This window comes from Sphaeramia orbicularis, chromosome 7, assembly GCF_902148855.1.
Source record: "Sphaeramia orbicularis chromosome 7, fSphaOr1.1, whole genome shotgun sequence".
NCBI classification, from domain to species: Eukaryota; Metazoa; Chordata; class Actinopteri; order Kurtiformes; family Apogonidae; genus Sphaeramia; species Sphaeramia orbicularis.
This window is the reverse complement of record NC_043963.1, coordinates 22,462,840-22,490,569: the sequence shown is the minus strand read 5'-3', so window position 1 is coordinate 22,490,569 and position 27,730 is coordinate 22,462,840. Positions and strand designations below refer to the sequence as shown.

Below are 27,730 nucleotides of genomic sequence, written 5' to 3'. Positions count from 1 at the left end.
AGCTGAATAAGCTAGTAAGATTGCCAATAGAGGCAAGAGAGAGTGGAGAGAGAGAGAGACGGGGAGAGGAGGGAGAGGGGGAGAAAGGGAAGCGGGAGGGAGAAAGGGTGATGATAAAACTCCACTGTGAGCCCTCCTGTAAGCTCAGTCAGAGAGCAAAGGAGCAACTGAGACCAGAGGGACAGGGAGAGCAACAGGACAGGCGAAAAGGGACCTACCACACACAAGATCAGCTCTGTGATGTCAAACTTGCAAATGGACTTGGACTTGATGACTTAGAGAGCACCTGAGTTTTGTCAGCCAAAAGCAGAAGAGCACCCTTCTGGCCATAAAGTTTTATGTTGTGTGATAGCGGTGAGGAGCCAGTTTATACTTCAAGGAGAGGAGAAGAAGGCTGGGCAAAGATCCAACCTGGATCTCATCCATCTTCTCTTGGGCTTTGTTCACTCTGCATCCCGTGGGCATATGGTGTGTGGACAGACAGACTGATTTGTATGCTGAACTGCATCTTTTGATCAAAGCCCAACTTTTGTGGATCTTAGAGTTTTTCCAACTACCACACTATTTTGGAGACAGAATCAATTTCTCAGTTTGAAAAACAGCAGGAGGGAGTGAGGGGGAAAAAGAGAACATTGCCATCCATCTCTAGAACCTTGTAGCCCACCCTCAGCTCTGGACGCCCCTCCTCTCTGCCTCTTCTTTTGCCCCTTGTACCCCCCCCTACCCCTCACCCCCCAACAGAGCAGAAAGCGTGAAAAATCTCACTAATGGGTTTATTTGCTGTCAGATCTACGCCGATCTGTCATTCCCTTGGACCATTCTGCTTGACACATTTCATAGTTGAGTAAGCCTCCTGGCTTTCTGGCTAGAGTTAACAGTGCCCCTGCAACGTTCTACTGGCTGAGAGCTCATCAAGAGGGAAGCAAGAGCGGCAGCAGTCTGTCTGACAGTCTCTTGGACAGAGAGTCCCTGAAACTGCATTCCTCTGGTCTCCTTCCCATTGGGACTTTGTGTTTGGGCGCTTCAAGAGCATCCTCAGCTTCTGTTGAGTCAGACTTCTGGTGCTCCACAGAAAATTCAGCCTGTTTCTGCAGGGATCCTGGTGCTGGTTGAAAAAGTGTGAAGATGTGGTGTGGGGCAGGGCCTTTGGCAATGGTGGCTGCAGTGTTTTGGACTCAGTGTCTCCTTTTGGAGGGTGTGGATGCCAAGAAGGAGAGAAAAAGGCCAAAGGAGGGCACCCCACAAAACACAGAAACCTACAATGCAACAGTCTCCAACAGTGAAGAAGTCGGTGGAAACATCAAGGTATTGGTTTAAACTCTTTGAAGTCAATATTTACATTTTGGCCATTTATGACATTTTAGAGTGGTTTAGAGTTGGTGTCACCCATCAGCTGCTTTTTTTTAGGGTGTCATATAACCACTAATATTGTACATAATTTAACATTTGAAGTCAATCTGCAGAAATGAAAATTATGCAGTACTTTTTTTTTGTCAGCAACAACTGGGTACTGGGACAAATAATGTGTGGAAAAGGCAAAATCTAGCACAGGACAGGTGTGCCCCACCAGGTCAAACCTCAGACAGTGAGACGGATCAATATGTGTGAAACGCTTAATGGATGACTTCCGGAGGAATGCCAGGAATGTGGACATCTAAGGGCTGATCAATACATCAATTAGGGTGTGCTGTGGGTGTCTGCTACAAATTTTCTGGCCTGTGTGAACAAATCTTGATACTGTGAAGATGTGAAGATCAACCAAAATAAGACAAGACAAGATAAGAATTACAGAACTCTCATTACACCTGTAGAAAATATGATTACAAAACTAGAAAAGCATAATTAAGGATAAAACACAGACTAACTTGAACAGCCTCTACCAGTTAAAGAGAATGCTACTATGACAAAAAGTGCAAAAAAAGAAGTCAATAACAATGTTATTTTATAAGAAATGTGCTCTGGCAAAGCTGCATTACAGTGGTATGACTCCATTTTCAGGAGCAACAGTTGGCCCTTGACACTGTTATTTATTGGTTTATTGCTGGTGTTGCATATTTGCAAGAGTTTCCAACAGGCTATTTGTTTTGCTTTCAGCCCACCCATTATGTTGGCATTCTCATAAGTCTCTCTGCCCTATATACCAGCTTTCACTCCAGTGTCTACCAGCCAGTCTCTGGAATCCTAACGGTAACCTCCACTGACTTTTTCCCCCCTGAAACTGTGCAGTGAGGTCTCCTTTGTATCTTTAAGAACACATTGTAGGTGGTTGTGGCCCAGTAATGTTTATTTGACTTGGTTTGCTCTGTAAAAGCAGAGCCTATGAAGGATGACCTTGTGTCAACCCTCAAGCCTGCTGAAGATTGCACCCCACTGAGATCTCACTCCTGTGTCTCATCCCACAGGGAGTGGGGTGTCTTGCTGTTTTCGCAAACACTGTTCCCCTGAGGTCTCATATAGGCTCACTGCCATGATGTAATTCCTGGGAAAGTTAGGTGGGCAGATATTTAAAGACCTATGGCTATGTTGTTCCCAGCCCATTGATTCTGTCATTCACAGGCCTAGGCTGACTCCGCTGTGTCTGGGACATCCGATAGGGGCGGTGCGGCCCCGAAAACTGGGGCAGCATGCCGTGTAAGCCCCTGACAAAGCCCCATAGAAAGGGTCCTGAAAGAGAACACCTCGGTGAGGATTAGCCCCCTGTGCCTCCCTCACTAACATTCTTTTCATCTCGTCTCTCACAATCAGAGGGTAATGACATAATCACTCTTAAGACGCAGTGTTATGCCAGATAGTGTCTTTGCCAAACATTGTCACCTCTGATGAGAACCTGAGCTTTAAGCCTGACATCTGTAGAATTGGTTGTGCTCAAGGTTGTAAAACACATCGCATTTGTTGGTGCCACTCTATCCCTGTTTTCTTTTTCTTTTTTCAAGAAGAAAAAAGTGTGCCACACACCACGAAAGCAGTAACCTTGCTTTTTTTGGGTAGTTTGTAAGTTTATCCAATTACACATCTGTTACATCCCAGGGAAAACAACACGTCCATTGGAGCTGTCTTGGCAAGGAATTTGTGTTCTCAAACAAGCCAAACATTTACACTCCACATTTACATTTTTTTCCCTTGTGCCCAGTGGAAACAGTGGAAACAGTTCTTATGATGGCATTCACTTCTATCTGACCAATCCCGTGTGTGGGCTGTTGGCAGCGTGCATCGTACGCTGCATTCCTTGGAAGATTTTCCATTTGAAAGTGATCACAATAGTGAGGTGTGGAGTTGTGCCGTGAGTGGATTTTTTAAAATGAGATCATAACTACAAAAGTACATTTCAAACAACTTGTAGAATGTTGTACAATTTATACTTTAAGGGCAATATGTCAAACGAACATGAATGTAAGCCTTATTACGCTCCACTCTAAAGATGAGAGGAATCTGTCATTGTTGAGAGCAGTGAGAGATCTGTGATGGCTGTAATTGAGGGAGTCAAGTCAAACATCACGCCTGGCGTGTTGAGTAATGGCTGGGTTTAGCCCTAGGCAAGGGTTTTTGTTTCCTCTCTCTCATCCCCAGTGATGATTAATGCAACAGTGTGTGGGACCTTTTGGATCAACATACACATATGAGACAAGACCGAGTCCCACAGGAAACAGGGCCACTGTGAAAACTCACACCTCTGATGCCATGAACTACCTATATTATGCCGGTGAACCCACACATCAATATGTCAGAAGACTAAAGGGGTTATGCTTATTTAACACAGTAAAATTACATTTATAAAGTCATGTAAACGAAGGTGAAGCAAATAATAAACGCTCTCTTGTCATTATACCTGCAATTTCCAAGTAAAATAAACTGTCTGTATGGGATTGTGTGTTCACCTCGCAGATGTAGACGGACCGTTTAATTTAATTACTCATAGGTTCAGATCAATGCCAGGTCTACAGAAATCCCTTAATCTTGCCTGATTCTTATCATGTGCTGGTCATGTTCCTTTATTCACAATGGATTTCTGAAACCATGAAATCAGAATTATTGCTGTGCTTTACAGAATATTGGTCTGCTATGGCTGTGGATAAAGGCCTGAGTTAATTTATGAGAAAAGAGCTTAGTAGTTATAGTGACCTTATTTCCTTTTCATTTTTCTCTCTAAAACAACCACATGCAAAGCAAAAGGAAAATTAATTTCTTAATATAAAAAAAAGAAAAATTACCCTTATGTAACATAGTGTTGAACCACAAACGAATCATGTGAAATGAGAGGGATGTGATGATTTGTAACGCACTGTGTTCTTCCACAACTGAAATCGTAGGACAAATATAACTTGTACCTGAAAACTGGATCACTTTTCAACAGCCCATTTTACCTACCACAGGGAAAATAAGAACCCATTCCAAATGCAAAGCTATAATTTGTACACAAAACAGATGTGATACAGCCATCAAAGCTTCATTCAGCTCATATTGCTTTTTATATCAAGAAGAAGCTGAGAGTGTTTCTGGTGATTTCTTCGGCATAAACATACATTTTCTCACTTTCTCTCACACATATACATAATTATTGCACACAGATTTTTTGTTTGTACAACACAGATATTTAATGTGGCTTAAAAAAAACATAAGTTAACATTTTATTAGCATCTGCAAATGCAACTCTTATAATATTTATCAAAGTATCTTCGAAGTGCAATAGACTAATCAACTGAATAGCAACACAGTGAGAAGAAAACAGAGTTAACATTGCATGTCTAACTGCATTTAGCTCTACGACGATAAATCCTTAAGGCAATCTATGTCTGTGAAGTGCAGCGGTGGGGAACACGGGGGTGGATACATGACAGCTGGGATGCATGCAGGTTACCAGGATCCCCTCCTCATCCCACACTGCCCGGGGATGCCTGCCTCCAGGGGTGGGATCGGCCCGTCCACCCATGCATGGATGACTGCACAGGGAGCAGTACCGAGATGTAAAAACAAGGGATTATGGAAAGCTCTCCATCATCCTGTCCAACTTTAAACCAGTCTGTGAACATTGCAACATTTTTTTTTTATCAGCAGCAAAATGTTTCTTGTCATCTCATGTGTACGAACAGGTAGCAAAGTAGATAACAAGTAAATGAAAATAAGATAAGTTCAACTGTACACACAAGAGAGAGGAATTCAGGAGCTGCCTTCCATGGAGTAGAATTTCAGTATCAGTTGCAGCCTCAGAGACATGTTTTAACAGTTGTGTTTGTGTTTTTGGTGGCATGCTGCCCCGGGGAAATATTTTCCCACTTTATTGCTTCAAATAAATTCAACCTAATTTTCCCTAAACTACATGACAAACACACTTAAAGCTATGCACGTAAAAGCCATATTCATACAGACCCAAAGGACTATTTTCTGGGTAATAAAATATCTTAGGCTTCTGCGAAAGATCAGCAATTATTAAAGTTGATTCATTAATGGATCTGAGAGCTTCAAAGCCGCTGTGCTTTAGGTTAATAAAACAGTCTCTTTGTACTTTTAGTGTGCATTTTGGTACAGTGCATCCCTCTCCTAGGAGCTGTGACTCAGTAATCTGGCATGATTTAGAGCCCATCAATGAGGATAAACACTGTCTGGAAGATTTAAACCTTCTCACCTTTAGAAAGGATACCTGACACATTCTCTCAGTCCGTGCTGGAATGGCGTGCGCTTTACACCCACTGACAGACGAGGCCACTTTGAGGTGCTCATACATCAGCGCTGATCAAAGCCAGAGACCCGGTGTTCTTCATCAGCTCTCAGAATGATACCTGGATCTGCTCCCTCCCCACTTTGTTCACAAGTTGTACGTGCTGATGCAGAGCTATGCGAGGGAATCCATAGTTTACATTGCGCCACTTTTAATAGCAATGAGTGAGAGATTGAACACCTCTGACAGGTTTTCCTGTGTCATCAAGCAATATGGTTTTCATGTCTGCGTGTGTGGACTCTTTGATGTTCCCGGTCAACACAGAGACTCACCTGCATACAATGAATCTCAAATCTCTTTTGGCGAGTTGTGTGAGCCACCCCAGCTGTCACTAGTACAGATGCCTTACATCAGAGCACAAGTCTGCAAAATGGAAAGAGTTGAGCAGGACTTAAGCTGATGATTAAATTATTTATATAGTGATTTGCTGTTATTTTTTTCACTCAGAAATGAAGGTAATAATTACCTTGGTTGTAGCCTTTTTTCCTTGAGCACAGAAAATCCTTGAGGGCAAAGTTTTAATGGTTTAATTACAATGGCGTGTGTTAAAGAGGATAACAAGCTCAGAGTATGGCTGATTTCCTGGCAATGATACGCTGTCTTTTTTATTATTATGTAGGGAATGGCTAAGATGTGTAATTATAACTTACATGTGTGGGCCAACTTGCACTGTTTCACATCACTGTAAAGGCAGACAATGATCTCTAAAATTAACACATGAAAAAAAAAAAAAAAAAAAGTGAAGATTTGTGTTTTTCAGAATTAACAACTGTTGGCGTTCATAATGGGGTGGGTGCCTTTTACATCAGACTGCACTCTGAATGTCTGTGGTGTTGATTCACTGTTTTACAATTAATCCCAGTGGAAAGATACCAGAGTTGCCACAGGCAAGGAATACTAGTATAAACCCACCAGTAGCAGCACAAGCCCTCAGTCATGAACATGTTAATATTTGTTAAAACCTACAAAACTGCTCTGTCAATGAATATGAAAAATGTGGAAAAAGCACTTTATCCAACAGTCTTATGGAAACAGTATTGAGCAGTGTACAAATATTCTTGTCCTGACCAAATCAGCCTCGCTTCTGATCTGTTTCCAAGCCTCAAAATCACAACAAAAACACACAAGGGTTCAACATGCGCAGCGCCTGTTAAGTTGTTTATTTTGTCTGCTGTCAGAGAGAAGAGAAAGTCACTGGGAGAAAGAGGCTGCCACAAATCCCAGCAATGAAAAAACAGTTTTTATTCCAGTATTCTGAAAAGACAAACAAGGACGTACTTTGTTGCGGTGGAACAAGAGGCAGGTTTTTAAAAGTGAGGAAAGGAGCATGTTGGTTTTGCAGATAAGTGATCCGTGTCCTGCTGCCAAACCTAAACAAATTCCATTTCAGACAGCTCACCTCCATGGCTCGTCTTTATCTCCTCCTCTATCTCAACTGAAGTCACTCGACATTTGGGGTTTAGGGTAAGATGTGAGCGTGCTGTGATTGCAATTCATACAGCTACATATTTTATCAAAATTTAGAAAAAAAATACACCGTGCCAAATCATGTTGCTGCCAGAAGTTGCCTATGTGTATGTAAGGGCGCCATTTCTTATCTACAATGCAGATCCCAGATCCTTATAATGTAATTTGTTATAGTAGAGTTATTTCTGATAAGAATATTAAGCATACACAAGGTCAAAAAATGAACAAACAATCTTAAATCAAAAGAACCTGCTATCCATTTATAATATTTGGTATCTTATGTTTTCTATCATTACAAAAAAAATACTATGTCTTTACGTTGGGGAGAATGTTTTGCCCATTTTGACATGTTGTTATAGACTAATTGAGTCTACAATCCACAGAATGTACATCACACATACACAGGCAGACTCATTTTTCACATTAGAGCTCATGGAAATTTTCATGTGCTGAGAAAAGGCAATTGACAAGATTTGTTTGCATTCATTTGAGCCTATTGGGCAAATAAGACCTGACGTGGCACCTGAATGATCTGGAATGAAAAAATAAGCATGAAGTGCAGCTTTCAGAGAAGAATGGTAGCTGGACGTGGATGCGTCATTAAAAACTGAATTCCTCCTGAAGGGAATCACAGTCAGCATGGCAGGACAGGCAGAAAGAAAGAGGTTTCCCTGAGTGACCTTCATTGGTGTCTGGCACCATTTAATTGTATCTTAGGGCAAGATTTTCCAAAGATGGTTTAAGAGAAGAAATTATGAGTCATTGGATTTAGCCTCAAAGGTACAATCCTTTGCATTATTTCCCATTGGAGACTATTATTTCAATATGAAATATATGAGAGATTTCGTAACCAGCACTTTTTGTAGGTATGTTGTAATTATTCAATGAAGAATTCAGCTGCAATTTCTTTAAACGATCTTGCTCATTATAGCAGAATATGTGCAGCTCACTAGTGTATTTATCAACTGCACGGCTGTTAATTGTTCTATTCTACCTCAGTAAATGTTCTTAATGGGATATTTATTTACGTGCAACAATGTTTTTTTTTTTTGTACTGCAGATTTCTGACCACCAGAGAGTGGACCCACTGGGATCATGGATGGACTTTGTCAAAAGACCAGTTGGCAACTTCCCTGGAAAGTGTCGCAAAAGGAAAAGACCCCTGGTAAGCTCAGTAGAAGGACTGTTTGTCCTGTAAGCTGGTGAAACAGAGTCAAAACTTTTTATGATCTTTAATCAACTGACATCTTAGGGGTGAAAAATAAAAATCATTTTCAGCATCCTTCTGTTTTGTGTGTCTCTTCACCACTAGCCTGGCCCACCTGGTCCCCCTGGTCCTCCTGGTCCACAGGGACCTCCTGGCTCTCCTGGGGCTGAAGTGACGCAGGAAGTTCTTCTTCAGGAGTTCAAAGAGATGATAAAAGGTAAAGAGATGCTGAATTCTTAACCATATCTCAGTTCCTCTTTAGTTTGATTAAAATGAGGGTGTTGAAATTCCTCTCAGACATTTTTGGGTGTTAAATATGATGCTGTTTTGTCATTTGTCAGAGGCTTCAGAGAGGAGAGCAGCAGCTCTGGACAGACAAACCAGCCCCAGTCAGGTACCCATGGCTCTCCTCACCCTCGAGGGGATGACCTCCTACCGGCGAATAGAAGAAGCTTTCCACTGCAAGCTCAAGGGGCCTGTGGTAGTGGACAAGAAGACTCTGGTGGAACTCCAAAACTTTCAGACAGTATGTTTGTTTGAAACCGAGTAAATGTTTATGAACTGGTTCAGCTCTGTTCTCTGTGTGTGGCTGAAAAAAAGTGAAGTTTTGGCTAATCCTCTTCTGCATGGTTACATGCTTTGTTTCTGACCCATTTGCTCCTCTGTCTTAACCATGTTTGAATGAGTGAGTGTTTAGTGTAATCATTGCTAAGTTTGCATGTGGGGGAATTATGAGGGGATCATCCTCTTACTGGTAACTGGCACTGGCAAAGCAGTGCCACGCCGAGGCTCAGACTGGCTCTTTGGTCAAAAAATATCTACTTTTTCAATTCTACACATCACTCTCTGGGCAGCATACAAAAGGCACTCTGTCTCTGACTTGGAATAAAGTGTGGAGAGGACAGAAATAGACACTGTTTGAAACAGCATGCTGTAGTGGAAGAACTATGCCTTGTTGGGATGGGCTGACGGGGATGGAGGACGGATGATCAAGCAGTGCCATACTTTTTACACACACAGCACTATGTTAGTATGTGTCACTTTGGCAGCAAAACAGGATATTTTACATATCACTCAAGAGTCACAAGTAAAGAGGTAGACAATGAGGAATAAAGAGTATTAAAATGGTGCGAAATGTGAATCTGAGTCTGTTTGGTTGCCAAATATCTCAATCCTATTCTGCAGCTGAGCATATGTTGTAACTTGTGAGCCTATGGGTGAAGGATGCACACATGATAATATAATATTAATAAGGTTTGGGTGATCCAACTAAAACATCATATGACAATCTTTTCAGTTAGAATCTTAAAAACAATCTGAATCCCAATTTTACTCACCTCTTGTAAAATGTAGCCTAGAATTATTTGGAATTTTACTTGGTTTCTGGATGAATTAAGCAATATGACTGATAATTTTGCTTTCATTTGACAGAAAAACTATGAATTTTTCATACTTTGAGAACTCAATGTATAGCCAATAGTTACAAGAACATTGAAGAAATTTACTCATTAATGGAGTGAACACTGCACAGTCTGTTGTCGATTTCACTCAGAATCGTTTTCTCTGACAGGTAACAGCTTTCATTTGTTCTTTCCAGCTGTAATTTTTGCTGTCTCACCAATTATATCTGCAGCAAAGACATTCATATGGACACAATCTGAACTTGTTTTCAGAGCAGCAGCAGCAAAACATGATGCATGAAGTCCTACAGGTTAAAATAGATGCACTTTTAGGACAGAGGGAGACTAAAGAATCTCTCTAAATTTAAATACACTCACTAGTCTAGCAACATTAAAACTACAGCCACTTACACAAAATCAGTAAAGTATAAAGCAGGGGTGTCAAACTCATTTTAGTTCAGGGGCCATATTCAGCCAAATTTGATCTGAAGTTGGCCGGACCAGAAAAATAATAACATAATAACCTATAAATAATGACAACTCCAAATTTTTGTCTTTGTTTTAGTGTAAAAAAAAACTCATTAAATTATGAGCATACTTACTTTTATAAACCATCAAAAAAAAAAAAAAAAAGAAAAAACTGAAATTTAAATTAAAAAACGCAAGAAAATTTAGTGCAATTTTAACAATATTATTCCTCAGCTTATCATTTCTCCATGTGCATTATAGATCAGATCTACAAAGACGCTAAACACTGAGGAACAGGCAGAAGAACTGTTAAAATTGTGCTTAATTTTCTTTAAACATTTCAGGTTGTTCATATTTGTTCAGGTTATTCACATTTTAGTGTTACAGGATAGGTTGTAAATGTAAATATTTTCATAATTTAATGTTATTTTTAGCACTAAAACAAAGAAAAAAAATTAAGTTGTTAATTCTAGATTTTTTTGGGCTTAATTCAAGATTTTTTTTTTACTTAATTCAAGATTTTTTTTTGGCTTGATTCAAGATTTTTTTTAACTTAATTGAAGATTTTTTTTTTGTTTAATTCAAGATTTTTTGCTAAATTTGAGATTTTTTTTTAGGCTTAATTGAAGATTTTTTTTACTTAATGGAGGATTTTTTTTTGGTTTAACTGAAGATTTTTTTTACTTAATCAAAGATTTTTTTTTTTTGGCTTAATTCAAGATTTTTTCCTTAATTCAAGCTAAAATTTTTTATGCTTAATTCAGTTCAAGACTGTGGAATTTTTGCACTTGGCAAAAACATTCCAGGGGCTGAACTGGACCCTTTGGCGGGCCACATTTGGCCCCCGGGCTGCATGTTTGACACCCCTGGTATGAAGCTTTGGGTAGCTGAATGAAGATTGTCTGTGGTTCCTCTGTCTGAAATATTAATTTTGTTTTTGTTTGTTTAGCCACCAGCTAAAGGAGCCTTCCTCAGAGGATCAGGGATGGACCAATCAACTGGGAGGTTCACAGCTCCCATCACAGGGATCTACCAGTTCTCTGCTAACGTTCACATTGGTAAAAAAAAATTACTATAGGTCTGATGGAGTACATTCAGCACATGCAAACTACCATTCCCATCTGTTATTGTGATTTTTCCCTCTTTATAGATCACAATGAGGTGAAGAGGAGCAAGAGTCAGCTAAAGGCCAGGGATAATGTTCGAGTTCTGATCTGCATCGACTCACTGTGTCACAGATACACGTAAGTATTCTGTTACATAGTTTTGTGCCTAGAAAAATCAGTACTTCTTATCCTACCTTATGCCTTTTCTAGTATAATCTCTCCTAACCATGTGCTTTTCATTTGTTACAACCAAAACACATGCTGGCGAGTGTTTTCACAAACCTACCTTCAATACAAGTGAATAAAATTAATCTTTGGATGTTATGAATACGACCACAGCAACTAGTCTCAGCGTTCTTCATACTTATTTTGACAATTTGTTTACTTTTACCCTAAGGCTGTGATATTTTATGAGGGTTTAATGCTGTCCTAACTTTCACCAGAATTTATGAGCTGTTAAAGGTGTTGTCTGTTGCAGTTTGTGTGGAACCAGTTTGGCATTTCCTGTATAAAACTAGAGCAGGTCTTTAAAGGAAATGTCCTCTCATTTAGAGCGCTGGTCCCTGTCGCCTAACTAATCTTTATAGACTCACCTTTGACACTTCAGGCTGCCTGTTGTATTCAGCAGCAGCCCAGTCAAATCCCCTTTTCTGGGGTTAATGAAGTATCTAATGCAGCAGGTCGGAGTGGTGAATATTACAAGTACAGTTGGGAACAGCTCTGAGTTCTTTCCAGTATTTCAAAATCTCTATTTACATAAAGTCGGTGAAAATTGCTGAAATAAATTGCTCCCTCAAGTCTCCCCCGGACTTTGCAGAGCTCCGCAGACTCCCTTCTAGCGAGGTACAATGAGAGGAACGTATAAATAATATTATTATGATGGCTTACCTAACCCAAAAGAGTGCTTGGCTTCTGCTCCTCCAGCCAAAGCCCCAGCCACTCTCACCCTCCCACACATGAAAATGCAGAGAATGTGAAATGAGCCTCATTGTGATGGCAGTTAGAGTGAAGACAAACATGATTGATTTGCCATAAAAATGTAGCATTTTCCACTTAACAGGAGCCAGTGCTCGGTCTGTGTGGCTGAAGCCTGCAGCGACAAAACAAGCAGCTCTGCAGAATCCAAGGGCACTTATCTGTTAATATAAGGCATTTTAACCCAGTCTTATATAATCTTACAGTAAGTGTACTTGACATGAACTGTAGAACACACACTTTTTATTTATGAATGTCTTTTCTATATGATTGCAGCTCACTTGAGATGATTGTTGGGTTAGAAAGTAACAGCAAGATATTCACTGTCAGTGTCCAGGGGTTGCTGGAGCTACAGGTGAGCAACATGCTAACACAGACGCAAACTTAAAATATGTGCACATTCCAACTACATCAGTATTGTGTGTGTTTTCTCTCCAGGCTGGGCAGTACACTTCCATATTTGTGGATAACGCAGCTGGTGCTTCTATTACAATACAGAACGGTTCAGATTTTATGGGCATGCTGCTCGGTGTATAGCCTCCCATCCCTCGGCCAGTGAACAGGGCGCCCATGTCATCCACTTGCTGCCGATTTTCAATGGACTTCTTAAAGCATCAACTCACACACGACAAACCGCAAAGGAGGTTTGAGTTAGGGAGGAAGAGCTGACTTCTGACTTGACTGCTTGTCAGATGGTGAAAGGACAGTGTGAATGAAGAACTCGAGGACCGAGTTTGTTTTTCACAGTGCACTGCCGCATCCTCAAGAAACTTTACCAGTTTTAACCTGAAAGCATAGCAGTGAATATGTCTGTTACAGTATGTTGTCATGGTCATCGAAAGCCTTTGCCGTACACCAAATGTCAATGGTCTTATGTTCTCTGGATAGATACCGAGGACATGAAACACATAATGTATGTATGTATGTGAGCTGATGAAACATGTTAATATTTGTGTCTGAATGATCTATCCTGTGCACACTCTTGAACCACAGTAACTTTTCTCAAGGATAAAATATCACATTTTTATATATATATATATATATATATATATATATATATATATATATATATATATATATATATATATATATATATATATATATATATATATATATTATATACATATATATTATGTGGTGCATAGACTCTGTGAGTACACTGGACAATGGAAATATGCTCAATAGACAGGAAATGGCCTCAGTTAATCCTAAAAATGTAATGTCCCATACAACATTTGAAATATTACTGTGTATTCGTTTCCTGTAAGACGAAATTATTTTTTATGAATTTGATGTTATTCTTACAGTCCATTTGTGTTATCATTTATCATCTGTTTATATTTACTATTTTATTCTTTTATTGGCATATACATTAGGTATGTGTAATTTATCATAACTGATGCACCAGTAACAATGGAAAGCATTGAAATTTCATACAGTATTTATGTTTGAGATGTAAAATGTATCAATGTTGTGTTGATTTACTCTCTCATGGAATGTTGAAACCACAGAGTGCAAGAATAAAATTATACCTTTTGATTATTATTTTTTTTATCACATATAATATGCTGAATTAAAATCTTTAAAATGCTGCTATTTGGTCTTTGCATGTACTAGTGGTGATATTATAAGCACTCCTTCAGAGCTGGTAAGTTAATGGAACATTTATATTCTGTCGCAATGGAACCTCTGCATTTACTTTGGAAGCAGTCTCTGGAGTGCAACAAAACAAACTCAGTGGCATTATTTGAATTGTAAATTACTCAAAATGCCTCAAATACCTTTGCAAACACTGGCAGACAGCCAAGTACATGCATGACTGCAGTTACCTACCTGTAAAATATCTTGTGTCTGAAATCAGACACTCTCCATGTCATTCAGGATCATTTGTCAGGAAAACTATAAAACTAAGGCTCATTTTGCCCAGGCTGCTTTTCATGTATTTTTATTCCTCAAGTTTCAGTTTAATTAAAACTGAATAGTCAAGGTGCTGTCCAGACAAATAGCACTTTTGTTTTTTTTTTTTACTCTTTAGTGATTATTAAAAAAATCATTCATATTGTTTGTGGGTGGTCTCACAGGACGCTATTAAGGAGGTCTGAGACTTTAAGGCACAAATGCCTGTCCAGTCAGTAAAATGAGCTTGTTAGCATCATTGCATGAATGCCTTATAATAGAGGCTTCTCATGGAAGCATTACTGAGATGCCAAGTGTCACATACTGTACCCAAGGACCAACCACAAGAACATTGCACCCACGTGCTATTTCAGCCACCAACTGTAGCACACATTTCAGACAGGAACGGGCTGCTTGCTGGAAAGCACACCCAAAATTTGGAAAACAAACATAACATTTTTATTTTTAAATGAATTGCCCTACTTATTTAGGTAATGTGGATTTTTTTTTTTTTTTTTTTTTTCCCAGAGCTCAATTTTCACATAAACTACTTGTCATAAGAAATGTCTAATTTAAAAATGACAAAATGTAAATAGAGACATTGAAAAAATCTTTTTATTGGAAACATATAACTCGACCAAAATTTATAGTGCATATTAGACGACTGGCAATTATATGAACACCCCCTTTCCTTTTTTCATAAGGTGTCGTCTTTCAGCATGTTAAACTGTGCAAGGATAACAGATGATATACGTTTCACATAATATTTGTGCTTTCATTGCTCAACATGTAAGAGAATGGCACACTTGTGAGTTTTGATTGTGTTATGTTTTTTTTTTCGAAATGTGTTTAATGACAGCTATGTGAGCATGCCGTAACGCATTCGCTGCCCTACAGTGGAACACGGAGCCTGCCAAAGTGGTTGCGAAACCACCCTGCACCACAACTCTGACAGGAATTTCCCATCGCCCCATTATCAGCATCAGACAAGCTGAGTGATTGCAATTACATCTGCCCAAATGCTAAGAGCAACTGCTTTTTCTCTTTTCCTTCAGAGAAGTGAGGTATTATGAATGGCCCCATTGTGAATCTCTGAGGGCTCTGTCTGCCCTGTAAGTCAACATAGTTGGGTTGTATAGCTTTAATTAGGACTTTAAGTATGAGATTCCTCTACCTTTGTGACTGAGGTTTAAGCAAATTGTCTCAACAAAGGGTGAAGAAGAAGAAGAAGAAGAAGAAGAAGAAGAAGCAGAAGAAGAAGAAGAAGAAGAAGAAGAAGAAGAAGAAGAAGAAGAAGAAGAAGAAGAAGAAGAAGAAGAAGAAGAAGAAGAAGAAGAAGAATTTGCGAGACCATACATCGACAACCACACCACACCCTTTAATACCTCAATACCATACAGTGTTTAGTCACACTCACTTGTGAAATTATTATAAAAACTGCTTATATTTGCTAAAAATCCATGCAATTTATTTACTTACTGTTTATTTGATTGGGACAGATACATGCAAACTGTGAACAACAATCCCATGTAGCCCATGTTTGTTTGCAGTGATTGCTAATTTACGACATTTATTCCTTTTACAGGGATTTTACAGAATCAAACTAGAAAAGCACTCGGACAGCATAGACCTCTGCCAAGGCAGATCAGTGGACCCCCATGCCCCCCCCCCACCTCCCACCCCCGATCACCACCAAAATTTAATCATTTGTTCCATGTGCCAGTATCAACATTTCCTGAAATTTTCATCCAAATCTGTCCATGACTTTTTGAGTTATCTTGTACACAGACAGACAAACAGACAGACAGACAAACAAACAGACAGACAAACAAACAGACAGACAAACCAACGCTGGCAAAAACATAACCTCCTTGGCGGAGGTAATAAGTAAAATATGAAGTATGACCTGGGTATAGTTTGAAGGAAATACAGCAAAATATATTTAATGCTCATTAAAACTGAACACAGCAGCTTAATAAGAATACACATTTAGTATATATCACATTTAAACAGCATGATCAGGCACGGTTATAAGAGGTGACCATAGTTGGAGCCAAAGTATGAAGAGGATGTGACATTTTGGCAAAGAGCCAGTCACCGGCCGAGACCCCATGCATTCTGTCTTTCTTCTCTGTTTGTCAGCACTTCCAAACATGGCTACCTGCAGGGAGCACAGAGGAACAGACACTGAGACTCTCTCGTAGGGATGCCAGGCTCCTGTATATTATGTTTTTAACATGCCTTGGATTTTTTCACAGCAGCCTGAGTTACTCCAAACAGAGCCGAGCAGTCCATGTCCCGCTGATATCGAGGCTGCCCCAAACAGGCCTGTTGCTATGACACCATTCCCGTGTCCTCAGTCCTCCATATCCTGGGTAGAGGACGAAGATGAAAGAAAAATGTGTGTGTGCATTACTTGCTTGTTTTCACATTAATATAACAGATTACCCCTCTGATTTTCCCTGATTTTCTATGTATGTAACCAAGGTGTAGGGATTTGTGAGAGTGTGGCATCTCATTTAAGCCTATTTGCCAGGAATTGGAACACAGATTGGGTGCACCTCAGCTGTCACCTCACTGATTTGTTGGTGGAGTTCAAATAGAAAAAGACAGATATTAATTTGCATTTGCTTGTTCCTGATTTGTTCTTTGCCTGTGCAACTCATTTTTGCCTCACAGCGTACATCATGTCTTTATTCGATGCCTCCAGGACATATGTACTCCTAATATACCTGCGCAAATTGAGTGTCAACACTATTTTTCTAAAACCCGTGCAAACCAAACGTGTCATATCTTCCTCTGAATAATTTTGCTTTCATGGCGTCTGGGTGAGAATGGTTCCAAACTCAGCCAGCAGCTATGTAAGCATTTTCAGTAATTTAATTCTTAAATTGCTGCTGTCAAGTGTATTCGTGGCTTCCTTCAGTCATGCATGGCCCCTCAGATTGTGTCTCATGTCTCCGTCATGTCTACAGTACGTTCATCTCTGCACCTTTATGGTTTCACTCATCAACCCATTGTGCAATAACACAACAGTTATATAAGGGTAGATTAGAGCAACACAAACACCGGTCCAGCTCAACATTAACGCACCGGCGCATAGAAAACCCACACGAGCACATTACAGACAGGCAACGGGAAAGAATCCGTTGCATTTGGAGTGGAGACGGTGGGTTTTAATGACACAGTATCTCTCAGAACACCATTCCCATAATTACACTCTGTCTGACGTGAATCTGTCATTGGCATTGATTGTTTGTCTCGAAGTCCACCTCCTTAGGGAGAAAAGTGTGTGAGTGTAGCGGGGAGGAGGGGGATGGATGTTTGGATTCCCTCGAGCTGGACAGGTTGCATTCAGAAGCCCATGGGAGGCCCAAACTGGAGCCATTGGTGAGATTGGTATCGTGTTAATGGCTCCACAGGCTCCAAGATACATAGCAGCAAAACCATAAGAGGCACTGGAATGTGGAGCTCCCTTGAATCATCATAATCATAATTAGGGACAATTGCACACGCAGACCCAGGACCTATTGTGTTCATTTGGAACCTGTCTTGTCTGACTTTTCTCCTGTCTCACTACATTGTCTGTTTGTGTAATGCATATAGTTAAAGTAAATATTTGGATGCATAGCAGGATTAACCTCACTGTTTCTCAAACCTCCGACTCAGAGACCATAACAGCAGCACAAACTCTGATGTTAGAAAACATGTCAGGCCTAGAGCAGATGATTAGTCTTTGAATAGCACTAATAAGGGAAAATATCCCTTATTATCTTTTCCCCAAGTGATAGCAGAGGATGGAGCGGGGGTGTAGGTGAGGCCACTAGGGCTCAGGACTCGTGGGAATAAAGACAGCAGACCTGTTCTCATGTTGAGCTGGTAGCTCATGAAGCAGCAAGTCTGAGGTTAGCGATGTAGATAAGATAAGGCCTAAAACTGATAAGGCTCCAGGGTTGATATATAGAAGGTACAGGGGCCCCAGAGTGATGAAGCAAGCGAACATGAACATTGGAGCCACCGCTTTCTTCAAAATTATGTGGTTAAATAACATAAAAACAACTGAAACTATCTGAATTCTCTCTTGCATTTTTCTATTTAACCCATAAGGACCCAGTGTGACTTCTGTGTCAGTTCCCAAATGAATTTTTCTCTCTATTTAACCCTTCCTAAGTGATTTAACCACCATTTATTATACTTTTATCCTCTGAATTTTGCATTTTTTTCTGTGAAAATCATCTGTTTTCATATATTTAGTTCAGTGATCATGTAGGTCACAGGTGTCAAACATATGGCCTGGGGGCCAAATCTGGCCTGCCAAAGGGTCCAATCTGGCCCGCGGGATAAATGTGTGAAATGCAAAAATTACACTGAAGATATTAACAATCAATGGTGTCAAAATCATTTTAATTCAGGTTTCACATACAGACACATGCAGTCCACTTCGATTTCAAGTGGGTCAGAACCAGTAAAATATCATAATAACTTATAAATAATGACAACCCCAAATTCTCTCTTTGTGTTTTTTGGTGTAAAAAAGTTAAATTATATCAAAATGTTTACATTACCAAACTATACTTTTACAAAAAATGTGAATAACCTCAACAAATATGAACAAATGGAAATGTCTTCAGAAAAGTAAATGGGATTTTACCAATATTCTGCCTGTTACTAAATGTTTTGTGTGATTTTAATGCACACGTGTAAATGATAAACTGATAAAACGAGGCCTAATATTGTTAAAATTGCACTTGTTTTTCTTAAGACAATTCAAGTTGTTCATGTTATTCAGATTTTTAAGGAAACTTTGTAGATGTAGACCTGATCATAATATAATTTCACTTTTTTCACTGTTATTATTTTACTAGTTTGGCCCACTGGAGATCAAATTGGGCTGAATGTGGCCCCTGAACTAAAATGAGTTTGACACCCCTGATGTAGATGTTCATGAATGCTCAGAGTAAAGTCAAAGGTTATTATACCAAAGGGGAAAAAAACTGAAGAAAAAGTGACTTTTTCAGTCAAATATATTGTTAACTGAACATAAAACAAGTGTGTCCATCCACTGTCATTTATCGAACTCCATGGGTTTTACTGGTGAATCAATGTTGTAGAAGATGACAGTGTTTCCACAATCACTATGGAGCCTCTGAACGTCCAAATGGGTTATATCTGATGAAAATGAACAGGTAAAAACTGCATTTTACACCAATTACTTACACGTACTGATAGGATTAGTGGATCAACAGTTTAGAACAGTAGAAGCTTTTGGTCGACGGTGGATCTTTGGGTCTTTATGGGTTAAACATCACCAAGAATTTTTATAAATCTCAGTTCTGTGATTGTAGTTCTTATTGAATTAATGCACATGTTAGCATGTTATTGTGAATAACTAAAAGAGATATAAAAGTCAATACAAGATACAAAACAAGTATTAGTCAAGGAAATCTGGGCAGTTAATAGAAAGGACTGATTTTTTTTTTTTTTTCTTTTCAGTTTCCACCACACATATACTATGTCTATTTATTTTGCATATCTGTTTGTTTATGGTTAGTTGTACATCTGTGTGAGAGCTTTAAAGGCATGATATTTAGCTTTTTTAAATGGAATTATGCATTTTAAAACATTTCCCTTTGGTCTACATAAAGAAAAAGAAATGCTCATCAGAAGTCTTGACCTTATATGTGCAAATGTCGTGATGTGACTAGTTATAGACGTAACAAATTAAGAAGGAATTAAAACAGGTCGTAGAAATCCACTCGATTTTTGCCCAAAATGAATATAAAGATAGCTTTACAGCACCTGGAGGGTTCAAATTCAAACTTGAACTATTAAGGTCCAGATACACAAATAAAGGTACAAAAGACTAATAAAAGTCGATTTAGCAAAATATGATCCTTTTAAATGTAGATGTGTTGCAAACTGACATTCAATAGTAATGGCATATGCGTATAAAATATGAAGCTGTGCAGATAATGGTCAGTTTGATGACTATTTGGCAAAGACACAAGCAAAAAGGTGGTGTTTCTTAGCCTGGACCTTAAACTTGAGGCAAAAAGGAGAAAAAAGGCTGGCATATACCAACAGTTTTAATAGTTATAATGGTACCAACAGACTAGAATAATATCTCAACGCTGTTATGTCTTCTTTGGAGTGGGGATCACAGGGAATCTGAAAATAATTTGGAATCAGCCTAAATTTGTTGGAAGTTTTCCTTGGGTACCTGGTTAATATGAAATTCTTGTATTTTGATGCCAAGGAAGCCAATAGACTTGAATCTCATGTCATTAAAAATATTGAAACTGTCACTCTGTTTGAGCCTTTTTCTTCTTTTTGCCTCAAGAACAATCTATATTAGTTACTGTTAAAAATAGGTGAGAAATACACATTGAGTAGATATTTAAAGAAGAAGGATTTTTATTGAGAGAGAGCAGCAGCACATGAAAAAGCTGTCATTTGATGCAGTATGCAAAGATGTTTGAGGAGTACATGGTTTAATTACATTTTTGGGAAATTTATGTAGCCCATAAAGAACCAGAGCTACTTTTGTGGCACCTCTCAAATTGATTATTCTCTATATTTAACCTTTCCTGAGTGGTTTATTACCATTTATTATAACATTATCTTCTGTATTTTGGATTTTTTCGGTGAAAATCAGATATTTTCCCATATTTAATTTGCTGGTGATGTAGATGTTCATAAAAGCTTAATTCAAGGTTGAGGGATATTGTTTCAAAACAGAGAAAACTAAGCAAACAGTGACTGAACATTAACTGAACATAAAAATAAGTGTCTCCATCCACTGTTATTTATTAAACTCCATGGGTTTTACTGGTGAATCAATGTTGTAGAACAGGGGTGTCAAACTCGTTTTGGTTCAGGGGCCATATTTAGCCCAGTTTGATCTCAAGCGGGCCAGATCAGTAAATTAATGACTTAATAATCTATAAATAATGACAAAGCCAAGTTTTTCTTTTTGTTTTAGTACAAAAAACCCCCCAATTAAATTATGAAAATATTTACATTTTACAAAAAAGATGTGAATAACCTGAAAAAACAGAAATTTCATTTGAAACACTGGTGTAATTCGAACAATATTTTGCCTCGACTTATTATTTATACATGTACATTACACACAATGTTACATAAACATATGGTTAAAGGCAGAATATTGTTAAAATTTTGGAGTTTGGAACTAAAATTTGAACAGTTTCTGCAATATTCCATCTCTTATTATTAACACAACTACAGATCACAGTGGATCATAAATGCACAAAACATTTAGTAACAGGCAGAAAATTGTTCAAATTGCACATTTTGGGTTGTTCATCTTTGTTTTTATTTATGTATTTATTTGCATTTTATTGTGAAAGAATAGTTTTGTAAATGTAAATATTTTCACAGTGTAATGTTATTTTTTTCACTTAAATATTTTCCACAATTTTTCACAAAGAAAATTTGTTGTTGTCATTATTTATGGGTTATTGTGTTGTTATTTTTTTACTGGAGATCACATTGGTCTGTATGTGGAACCTGAACCAAAAGGATTTGGACAACCTGGATTGTTAATTTTTGCACTTTCATCCTGCGGGCCAGAATGGAACCTTTGGCGGGCCAGATTTGGCCCCCGGGCCGCATGTTTGACACCTGTGTTGTAGAAGATGACGGTGTTTCCACAGTCACTACAGAGGCTCTTAATGTCCAACTGTGTCATAGCTAATAACCAGGAAAAGAAGACAAACTACATTTTACACCAATTATTTCAAAGTATTAATAGGTTTTGTGGTTCAGAAGTGATTTAACATTTTAGATCAGTAGATGATTTTGGTCGCCGGTGGCTGTTTGGGTCTGCATGGGTTAATATTAAAATTAGAAGCAGAAGAAAATGACGAGCTTAGTGAGGAGCACAAATCCAACTTCTCTACCTCTGTACAGAGCCATCAGCAGGCACGTTACCCCTTATTCATACTAAGATAAGCCATATGGTAGCTTTAGCTGTAAATGTACAGACAGGTGATAAATCAGAGAAATAACCTGATAGGCATGGTCTCTTCTACTGCTCCATATGAGAAATCACAAAATAGTTTGACGAGTATGAAAGTACTTTGAATCATATGCAGACACCAGATCTTTAACCCAACTGGACTTCTATTAGGGGCTTTTGGGTGTGTTAGACACCTCTCTCCATCAATACTATCATCAAATGAGTGAATATCTTTTGGGAGATTGGTGGTCATCCTTCTGGTAAAGTTAAGAGAAAAGTCAATGCCAAGAAATGTGACCTGCTGTTGTGAACTTCTGTCACACCAGCTTTTGTCCATACCCTGATGTTGTCTACTCCTCTGTCAGCTGTCTGACCCTTCTAACCTGAAAAAGTCTGAGATTTTTCATTGCTCAAATCAAAACTGTCAAATCATCGGGGATATTTCTAAGGAGACTGATCCAACAGGCCTCTGCTATCCATTTATTTATGTGTGATCTCATCTATTACCCTTGTCACTTGTAGACAGCTATAATCTATCAGAACCTTTTAGTAGAAATCCATAATTACCCCCACCAAGGAGGTTATGTTTTTGCCGGCATTGGTCTGTTTGTCTGTCTGTCCATGTGCATGATAACTCAAAAAGTTATGGATGGATTTGGATGAAAAGTTCAGGAAATGTTGATAGTGTTACAAGGAACAGATGATTCAATTTTGGTGGTGATCGAGGGGGGGCACTGATCTGCCTTGGCAGAGGTCTGCGCTCTCCAAGTGGTTTTCTAGTTTGAATGCTTTGGAGAGTTTACTTATCTATGATCTTTAGAGATGAACAGAAAAGCTCATAAATAAACTTTAAAAAAAAAAAAATCTTATAAGTTGCGTTGCTGGAACATCTTAGAAATATTAACAGTTGCTGGGACAGTAGTTCATCAACTCACCCAGAGCTGGTATATTACCACCTAAGTCATTGGAAATAATGAAATGGGTCGTGGGATGAGACTGAGCCGAACACAAAAAGCACTGTATTTTCACACAGTTCGCAGACTGCAGACTATAATCTTCCAAATCCTGTCAAAATCCCAGGGATACATGTTTTATTGGTAAATACACACATGTATGCAAGTTCTGTCTCCCACTCCCACGTGATTACACCCATAGATGCATTTCAATGAGAGGGAGCGTCTCTGGATGTTTTGGCAGGCTGATAAAAAAAATGTAATATTTGTGGATGTAACTCCTCTGCCTTGAGACAGGTTTACAGTCCCGTGCTGGCAGGATGGATTCCTGAAATAAACTTTCCAGACCTAGGGAGTGAAAACAACTCCCTTTCTTTTGTGAGGGAGACAAGGCTCAGCCCGATATTCATCAGTGGGGATAACCTCTGACCCCAAAATCATGTGACGCTGAGTGCTGGAGATCCCGGTGCAGCCAGACAGTCTGTCTGAGACGCCATCCCTCTCCTCCCGACACTTTCTCTCCCTTCCTTTCTCCCCGTCTCCCACTTTTCCTCTTTCCTCACCTCTCTTTGTCCCTGCCTCAACTGCTGTGCTATCTACTGAAATATTACTGACAAACAGTCTTGTTGCACCACATAAAGGTGTTTTTATAAGATGAGAAATCTGAGAAGAAATATCACCCTTTCCTAACAACAACCACCTTCTGCCTCAGGACCACTGCTGTCGCCTCCACTCCACATGAGATACCAGCACACAGACACGACTGTGGGCTCTCACTGCTCCAAACAATTACCATTAGGTAGGCCATGACAGAGCTTTTCCACACTGTGCAACAGACTGAAACAGCTGCTGACAAAGCCATGTCTCTTGAGCTCTGCTCCAGACTGCTGTGATGCTCTGATTGTGACAGAGGTTTTTCGGATAAGGTATTCTCAGGACATGCTTCAAGATTTAGACCTGATAAATAAATACCCGATGGGTAGGTCAAGTAGTTCAGAAACTTCTTTCTTGCAGCACCGTGGCTTGTCCGTGTGATCACAGGTGTCTACTATAACATGATCAGTGGATGTCATGGCTGATATATTATAGTGTTTTTATGAGAGTCAAACAGTAATTACAGAGCAGCTATGGATAAATCTTAGGGTAGGTTGTATCCATACTTTCACTAATCCAGACATGGCATTTGTAAACATGCAATTACCTTATAAAAGATGGATGCCCAATTTACATGTAGTCAGGCCATTCAGCAAATCGTAAGGGCAGATAATGTGGTGATTTTCTGCAAGATAACTACCGGGATGTGGTATTTATGCACTAATCAGTGTTGAAACATATTCCGTGGAGCCACATAATCAACTTGAGCAATTCTAACAACTGTAATTTTATGTTCTCGTCTGCAGACGATTACGTAATTTTTTTGCTGTAGTGTTTACAGTAAATGAAATGTATGTCTTCTTGATGTATGGTGGCAAAACATGGCTGTGTGTTTTGATGAAAAGAGTGCTTGCAGGTGGGCAGCAAGTGGTTGCATCAAGTCACCGTTCCCCCTCTGCTTACAGGAAGAGCAGGGCCGAGACCCTTGTATATATTTCTGCTCACTTCATAATTTGGCAACCGTAATGTTTGAGGCATTTCACTCAAGTGAGTCATAGTAAGAGCGGAGCCTTATGCCAAAAAGGTGTTGGGCTTGAGTGCTGCGGTGCTCAGAATGAGGTGGAGAGCATGAGGTGACATGTTGTGCTGGGATAGAGGATATGGGAGATACTCCTGTAATGAGTGCTTTGTGAGATAATGGTATGCACAAGCCCACCTCCTGCTATGTTTCCTCACTCAGTTCCAGAGGCAGAAACAGCAACAAGAACAATGCTGAAACATGTCATGTAGACAAGCTTTAGGGCGCACATGCATACGGCGCTTGAGGAGTGGTTGTTGAGGTGTGTAGACAATATAATAAGATTTCTACAGGGCACACAATCGTGTACTGCGTTGCATAACACGTTAAGTGCTCCAAGAACTCATGCACCTATTGCACCTACAAATGCTCAAATTTAGGTAATATGATGCACAGATGCACATTGCACAGACAGTGATGCTTGTGTGTGAAAAAGCATATTGCAGCAGAGCAGAGAGCAGCATAAAGACCAAGGAGCAGTGTGGTTAACAGCTGCATACTCATGTCCAGGGACAACTGGCTGTGACGGCATTTCCTTGGATATTCTCTCACATACTGTGTCTTTATTTCCAGTGGTCAAGCTGCCATGCTGGATCCCCATGCAGCGCCCACCATGGATAAATGCTGCTTTGTCAAAAGTTTTCCCCCTCTGAGCAGCTGTCCACAGCCCCTCAGGCACTCTTACATTTAGCGAACCCAAGCAAGTGCATGTCGGCTGTCAGGATAGGAAGAAATGAACTGGATAAACTGAAGTTGAGAGACAGTTTTCATTACAGAGCACATCCTAGTTTAGATGTGATGAAAAAGGTTTATATCTGAGAAAAAAAAAGCCCCTCTGTGCAACCAATTAAACAGGCCACACCTGTGAAGTGTATGTTCTTTATGTGTGTACATAATGCATACCTCATTGAAATTTGGCTGGGATAAATCTCATACCTCAACCATTTCACAATTCCTGGTAGGCACATGACTCACTGATGCTCTGTGGATATTCCCAAAGCTGGTTGTATAGTCACACCAAGATGTTAACTTTCCAAGATTATGCAGCCAACAACACAAACACTAAGATTTAGCACTAGTTGGACCCTCAGTAGAAACAGCTTTTATGAGAAATGAATGCACTTTCACTGCTTTTTCTTGCAATAAAACAGAAGAAAAATGCAGGATTCGGGAAAAAAGGGATTTTATTCTCAGTAGCTAGTTAAATATATGAGATGCCATGAAGTTTTGAAGCCAGGCAGAGTGAGCGTGTCACTAATAAGGCCTTGACTTTTACCTGGACTGACAGCCAGAGAATGGGAGGAGAAGAGCTGGCTCCACACTGCTCAGTCAGCCAGAAAGCCCCCAAACGGCAAGGCTAACGCAGGTCAAGTGATTTGGCGCCTTGGGTGTATTAAAGCTATTTACAAGGGACTAAAGGATTTACGTTGCTTCACTCGTTCAGTCTACACTTTTATACGACCTGGCAGTAGGCTGTTGCATTTTCTGACCCTCTCAATCAATACAAAAGGGTAATAAAGAATGTTGTCTTTATGGGTGTTTAACTTTTTGTTTTGTTGCAGGGGAAAGACATTTTTATGGGTGGCTCCTGACGCCTGGTGTGAAGGCAAACACACAGAGAGACGTGAGATTACACGAAATCTCCTGCACTCTGTCATGCACAGACACATACTTGGAGATGCATGGATACACAGGAGTACACATAATCATATTACACTATAACTTTGTGTATTTATAAATTGATTTAATATATTAGTGTCTTCATCAGATTCATAATAATGCATTTTAATGGCATTTCCAATTGAGGTACATTATGATTTACCTTTATGTGACTTCACAATCCAGCAGCAGTTTTTTCACACAAAGAGAATTGCTGCCATCTTGTGGATAAAGTACGGGAGTATACACACATCTGGACCTAGTCAGGGTTAGTAAATCTTGCCACAGGACATTTGTGTTTTTTCACCCCTGAACAAGAGAAATCAATGTACTCCACCTCCAAACAAATGTCTTTGCCACAGTACAATCCTTTTATTGTGAAGCAGCCTCTAGCTTAAAGGTTATGAGACAACAGCACACTGATACTTAGTAGAAATAATGAATCTTGAGTGATGCTTGCCCTTTGATCACATCACACCACTCGATGGTGCGATTAAACCTGTAATTAATAATAGATTTAAGACCTGCAGTGATTGACAAGTAGAATAAGACGCATACCTCAAAAATGACCCTGGAAAATAGGAAAAAGATGAAAGTGTAATTACTCATATCAATCAAAATATATTATTGAATAAACCTCCAGGGCATAAACCAGACAGAGATTTACACACATAAACACACTTGCCCTTTTCTTTTTTTTTTTTTTTTTTTTTCAGTCATTGGCCTGTCAATGCCCTCACCAGTTAGTACCAGACAGCCAATGCGTTCCAGATTAGATCAAACTCCAGGTAGCCCATTTCGATTCTAAAAGCAGCTGTACGGCACTTTGTTACCATGACGACGCTCACAGTCTGGTCTGCTGTCTGCAGGCATAAAAATAGAAAGGGGTTTGCGGTTCAGTTTAGGACTCGCTGAGATAGATGATTGGGCGGCGGACACTCAAAAACAACATGATTACATCACAATTATTGGGCTGTTACAGAGACAGGCACCGGCTCTTAATCAAACCATGAAGATACAGAAACAAATCTTTATTTAACATGAACTTTTCTGACTTTGTGATACGCTTCTTCGAGTGTAAAACCTTCAGCTGCAGTTTGATGTCTTTCTGTACGACAGGGGTGAAAGGTCATGTGTTGACAGTCAGAAAGATAGCCTGTGTAATCACTTCCACCTGCGCTGAAGGTAATCTACAGTTGTGCTGACCGCCCACATCACACAAATGCAATCTGC

At 39.4% G+C, this 27,730-nt stretch overlaps 1 protein-coding gene across 1 annotated transcript; it reads left to right on the top strand.

The window, feature by feature from the left end:
* Positions 1-135: 135 nt before the first annotated feature.
* On the top strand, positions 136-13,364 carry c1qtnf12 (C1q and TNF related 12). The gene is made up of 8 exons (XM_030138217.1): positions 136-1,305; positions 8,241-8,345; positions 8,493-8,604; positions 8,729-8,913; positions 11,205-11,313; positions 11,406-11,499; positions 12,613-12,691; positions 12,775-13,364. Exons 1-8 carry the CDS (start codon positions 1,126-1,128, stop codon positions 12,871-12,873), a joined length of 963 nt encoding a protein of 320 aa, XP_029994077.1. The 5' UTR covers positions 136-1,125; the 3' UTR covers positions 12,874-13,364.
* Positions 13,365-27,730: the final 14,366 nt, after the last annotated feature.